The following is a 6,162-nucleotide window of genomic DNA, read 5'->3' as shown; positions in this document are numbered from 1 at the left end:
TTAAACACAGATATAAAGGTATGTGTCAATCAAGATATGGGCAAGAACAATGATTAATCATATGGGAGTGTGGATGTAGAATATGTATCCATGTAGTAATACTGCTTGCAAACCAATGATGATAAGATGATGTCAGGGGGTAGGACTAGATAAGTCTAACTTCTTCCTACTCTATTCAAGCATGTACTAGGTATAAGTAAATTGAAAATATTTTTGTAGACATGTCTGGAATTATGTGTGATTACATATTGATTGTTGTTACATGTTTGAAAGAATAAATAAATCAAATCAAATCAAATCAAGATATATGCAAGAACAGGCTTAATGATAAATTAGATGGAACATTGTGGGTGTGGTGTATGAATGTTAACACTTTGTAATAATTATATAGTATATTACTTGTGTGGTGTAGAAGATAATTATTTAAGAATGTAATTATGTAAGAATGTTAACAGTGTTATAATTTTTTTATTATATTACTTGTGTGGTGTAGAAAGAGAATTATTTTGTAGAGATACTGCTTGCAAACCAATGATGGTAAGATGATGTCATGGGGTAGGACTGGATAAGTCTGACTTCTTCCTACTCCATTCAAGCATGTACTAGGTATAAGCAAATTGATATTGGATTAGCATTTGTTGGATATGTGTAAAATTATGTGTGTTGATATATCAACTTTCTTTACATGCTTGAAAGAATCAATCAATCAATCAATCAAAACACACCTAAAACACTAAATAACACAGAGATATCTCTCGGTGGACGACAGCTGGGCACGGTGACCATATCTGTGCTAGCCAGAAAGACTGCACATCAGTTTCGACCAGTAAAACACAAGCCTGAAGCTTTAATCTTTGGGGTGGAAGACTACCAGAGCTGCAGGGAGGAGGCATAGCAATGAAAGCCAAAGAGAGGCCACAAGGCTGTTTGAATGGAGAGGGGCTTTACACGCACTTCACACTCTCACATTCACACATGCTTAATTAAACAAGCCCCCAGCATTGTTCACCCCCATGCATGAACACACACAGTTGTAAGGGTCAAACTGTGTGTGAGAAGCAGCTGTTTCTTTGATCACTGAAAAGCAGTCACCAGTTTTCCTCTCTCTTCTCTGTCTTTAGTTTATTTTCTACCTCGATCACCCAATAAGATAATGTAATAATAATATATTGTTTGTTTTTCACCCACAAGTAACATTTTTGTTTGAAGAACCAAGATCATTATATTAGCATTTGTCTTAAGTTTTGGTCTCCCATCTGTTATTATGTGGCTCTAATGTGAAGTGGTTATGAGTGAAAGCCAGGACTCGGGAGGCCAAGGTTCAAGACCCACTTTGTCTGGTTGAGGTTTTTTTATTTGTTTTTTAATGAGGTGATAATTATAGTTCATTGCAGTTGTGCCTGTATTTTTGTGATTATTAAAAAAGTAAAGTGTTGGTGATAACCAAACTTTTTAGAGGTCATGCATATCCTCTCCTTCCTTCCTTCCTTCCTTCCTCACTCTTACTCCTACTTTCCCTGGGTTATTGTTTTTTTGGTTGACCTCCTTTCCTTTGTCCTCTACTTCTAATCAGTGTTTTTTTCACTGTTACTTTGTTTTTACCCTGTTTCCACATCCTGCCTTTTTGTCTTCTTCATTTTCCATCTTTCCTTTGTGTCCCCTTCTTTTCCTTCTTCTGTCCTTCATGCACACTCTTCTACCCACCTCCCTCCTTCCTTCCTTCTTCTTTTTCACTTTGCTGGCTAGATGAAAGTGAAGCCTGAAATATAATAGTTGATATTATAGTTGTTGGTGAAATTATAAGGCATTAGAATACAAAATGCATATAAGAATCAAGAGATGAAAAATGAAAAGTAATGGCAGATAGCGAACAGGTGGCAGGTCTTCCTGCTGCCTCTGAACAGCGTGAATGTTTCAAAAACAACATACAAAGAACAAAAACAAATCAGTTAGGAAATGAAAAAGAGGAGATTTAAAGAACAGGAAGAAGAGGAGGAAAGCAAGCAACAGACAGAAGAGAGGACGAGGTCCTGGGGGTTAACAAGGCATGCTGGGAGCTATGTGTCATGGCTGACATGACAAGCTTGACCTTGGAGCAGGGCAGAACACCTCCTTCGTCTTCTCCCCTCCTCCCCCTGTCATCCGCCCCTCCTTCATCTCCCTTGTTTTTCTCTTTTTTGCCCGCAGCTCCTACATCTCTCTCTTTCTCATTCCTTCACCCAGGACAGTTGACTTATAGACCTGACCAGATTATGTGTGAATGATGAACCACCTTAAACAACAAATGCAGACCAGAATTAGCAAGATGCACACTACAGTTCAAAGTTGTTTTTTTTATCTGCTGTGAGAGTCTAAAATTTATGTGCGTGTGCAATGTGTGCACGCGCTGTATGTGATATGAAGCTTTACATTATGTCATTACGTTTAACAGGGACATAAAGCACAGTATTAATTAACCAGGATTAATCAGTGCAATTACACAGTGTAATTACAGTTCTGATTGCACTCAGGCCAGCCTCATGAGCTCATGTATGATGTTTGTGTTTTATAGGCTTTTTTTAAAATCCAAATTGTCTAATTTCTAAAATGGGCTTTCCCCCTTTTTTTTAGCTGATGGCTGTTTTCTTGCACAGGGAGACAAAGTGATGAGGGAGTGTGGGTGTGTGTATGCATGTGTGTAGTTCATTAATTTGGTTGGTTTCCACAGATTAGCCCAGCATCAGCTCTGTTACCTTTAGTCGCTTCATTCATTAGCACAGTATCATTCATTAGCCCTGGCCACTAATGAAAAGCCACACTTAATTGGCAATAGAGAGATAAGAGCTAAATGAAAACACTAAATATAGAGGGAGTAACTCTCTGTTTGTGTGTGTGTGTTTCCATTTATTTTCTAGATAAAGAGGAGGCATTATAAACCTTTATTAGCTACTTAACCGGGACAGTAAGCCTGATAATTAGGCCAAAACAGAAACCTGATGTGATGAGCTTATTAACAACACACCCAGAGACACACTCTATAAGATCATTACCTTTGTGGTTGGTATGTTTCAGAACAGGATAATATATAATATGAACTAAAGTGTTTGTCTTGCTCTCTCTTTCTTCAGCTGGTGCGACCACAGAGCCCTCCCCTCCAGCCCCGCCCCCTTCTGAGGCTCAGCCAGTAGAAACCAAGGCTCCAGAGGAGGAAATGGATGTCACTGATGACGACATCACAGCAGGTAGTGACATAAATGCAGTATTTTAAGAAAGCTGAATGAAATTACAAGATTTTGGTCTCTCATAGGAATTTAAAACCTATTTAGAAATAATTCTGTGACTACACAGCCCCTTACACAGTAAGCTGTGAAGCACTGTGTGTTCTGACACCTGTCTATCATAGCATTACATTTTCAGCAATATGTGCTACAGTAGCTCTTCTCTGGGGTCAGACCAGATGGACTAGCCTTGACTCACCATGTGTATCAGTAAGCCTTGGGTACCCATGACCATGTCACCGTCTCACTGGTTGCACTTCCTTGAACTGCTTTTGGTGGGTATTGACCTCTGCACACTGGGAGCGCCCCACCACACCTGCAGTTTGGGAGATGCTCTGACCCAGTCATCAAAGTTGCTCATTACACTTGTCTGTTTTTTCTCCTTTGAACATGTCAACTTCAAGAACTGTTCACTTGCTGCCTAATTTATCCCACCCCTTGACAGGTACCACTGTCAGGAGTTATTCAATATTGTTCACTTTACCTGCCAGTGGGTTTAATGTTGTGGCTAATAACTGTAATCAAATGTCGCATTTTGTCTGAGCAACAATACCCCAAGACTGTTTAAAATTATATACGTAAAATTGAGAAATATTTACATTGGCAACGCTGGATCCATAGAATGACTGACATATTGATCAAGTATTAACTTAAACGAATTAGCGGTTATTAAAATGATATTATCACACAGGAGTGAAAAGAAAAAAGACCGATGTCGACAGCCACAGAATCATTTGGCAGCAGGCTGTTACCACATCAATAGACTCATTACCTCAGTCTGCCCTGACACACACACACACACACACACACACACACACACAGAGTTCAGGATGTGCAGGTAAGAACAGTCGTTGCTTGGTGCCACAGCTGCAGAACCTCCCAGACCAGAGCTCTCTCTCTTACACAAACTTAAACCTGTCTGTGTGTGTGCTGTAATTATGTCTCTAGCAGCGACAGGGGATGTCATTAGGCTCCTCAGCACCTTCTCTCTTTATCTCTCGCTCACGCCCATTTGTTTTCAGTCTTCATGGGGATTTTACACAGATTTACTTTCAATCCTGGAGACTTAGACTAACTTTAGCCATAACCACTACTTGCTTAACCCTAACCCTTACCTTAACTTTAAACCAAGTTGTCAGCCTTAAATTCAACGAACAAAACGGGGCTTGAAACGTGTGTGCCACTTCCAACAGAAAAGTCAGGATTTATAAAAACAAACTTGATGTGTGAATGTGTGTATCTTTATGGAAACGATCTCATCATTACAGTTTCTCAAATCCAAGGACTGGTTGGGTTTTATTGTCAGTTTTTTTACTGTCAATATTGTCAGTGTTTTGTTGTTTGTATTATTCACTTGTGTTTTCCAATGTTGTTCAGTCAGTAAAATAGCAGTGTACTTCAGTTCAGCATAAAATATCTGCACAGTGTGCAACAGTAATGTGGTTGTACACTAGAGGGAAGACTGCCTCCACTAACTGAGGGAGTATCTCATCTCTGCCTCTGGAGGAGTGACCCCAGGGAGGTCAAAGGTCCCTGCTGGATGCATTCGCATCCCCCCTTCACACACATTTTCCCTGTGCTGGCAGGCATTTTGTCTCCATCAGGAGTCAAAGTCCTACAGACAGAAGCACTAAAGGAAAGGAATGACTGTGAGGAAAAGAATGATTTCTGCTCTGTCCACTTTTCCTTCTTCCGTTTTCCTTCCTCGAGCGCTGTGAAGGATCCACAGCAGCACAGATAAAAGTCAGAGGTCAAAGGTCAGGCTGACCCTCACCTCTCTGTGTCATTAGCCCAGTTGTGATTTGGTTAGCTGAAACACTAGGCTCCCCTGCTAATCTAATATCAGAGCCTGGAGGTTGTTTGGGTCAGATCACATTTCTCCTCAGAACAGATTGAACTTATGGAGAAATAAATGTTCAGAGCTGTGGCTCTGATGGCTCTTATTGTCTCTGCTTATTGTGTCTCTGCTGTTTTACACAGTGAGGGACACAGCTGGTGTACGGGGACATTATTATATTACAGTCAGAGTGAAGTTATTGTCCAATTGTTATAAATGTACAGGAATGTATTTTGGGTGGCTTTGGTACAGAAGACCACTAACATATGTAGGTGTTCAGATCAGTCTCATAGATGATTATCCACCAATTTTTAAATTATAATTAATCATTAAAATGATAACTCAGCAGTATTGAATTATTATTGTTTGTATACACATTATTTTTAGTTGATTTAGAAGCCATTTAATGTGCAGTGTATGTAAATGCTGAAGTTAGCCTACACTGTAAAATGAAAGCATTTGTGTAAAAATAAACCTCGGCCATTCTACATTACTATTAGTTTTCACTGTGCCAGAAGTGATGCTGGTCATTCTGTCATCACGATGCTAGAAGGATAAAATTATTGCATCTCTTAAAATTGTAATTTGACATCCTCTCATCTGTTTTCTCCTTAATACATCCGTCTTTCCTCCAACCTGTGATCTTAAGCAACATCAGCAGACTGACAGCTGGATCGGGTGTTAAGTACACAGATAATGCTATGCACTATCCAAATGATAATCAGCACATGCACTTTATTTTAAACCTGCATGTTATGTTTGTATTATGAACACATCCTCCAAACCAGAGTTTGTAACTTTACTGCTCAGGCTATATTTAAGCTGTGTACACATACATACTACATGTCATTTGTCTATGGGCCTTTGTGCACAGTCAAATGGCCTTGGCCTTCAAATTGTGAAATGTATGGTCTCAACATGAGCCATTTTCACATTGCCCTTCATATACTGTACAGATTTGTATTGAAAATATTGTATGTGAACACTCAGATAAAAACTCCAACATTCTGGTATAGTTAGTTCTCATTTTATTCTGATACAGAAAAATGGGGTGCATTCGTTCACTGC

The 6,162-nt window shown here is 39.4% G+C and overlaps 1 protein-coding gene across 1 annotated transcript in view; it reads left to right on the top strand.

The window, feature by feature from the left end:
• The window catches only part of wdr7 (WD repeat domain 7), a 98,499-nt gene that overhangs the window by 50,490 nt on the left and 41,847 nt on the right, over nucleotides 1-6,162 (top strand). Inside the window, exon 22 of the mRNA XM_020601061.1 lies at nucleotides 3,108-3,221. Coding sequence (XP_020456717.1) covers nucleotides 3,108-3,221 — 114 coding nt within the window. The remainder of the gene's footprint in view (nucleotides 1-3,107; nucleotides 3,222-6,162) is intronic.

Source organism: Monopterus albus, unplaced genomic scaffold, assembly GCF_001952655.1.
Source record: "Monopterus albus unplaced genomic scaffold, M_albus_1.0 scaffold50.1, whole genome shotgun sequence".
Taxonomy (NCBI): Eukaryota; Metazoa; Chordata; class Actinopteri; order Synbranchiformes; family Synbranchidae; genus Monopterus; species Monopterus albus.
The sequence above is the reverse complement of the archived record's forward strand: the minus strand, read 5'-3'. Positions and strand labels throughout refer to the sequence as shown.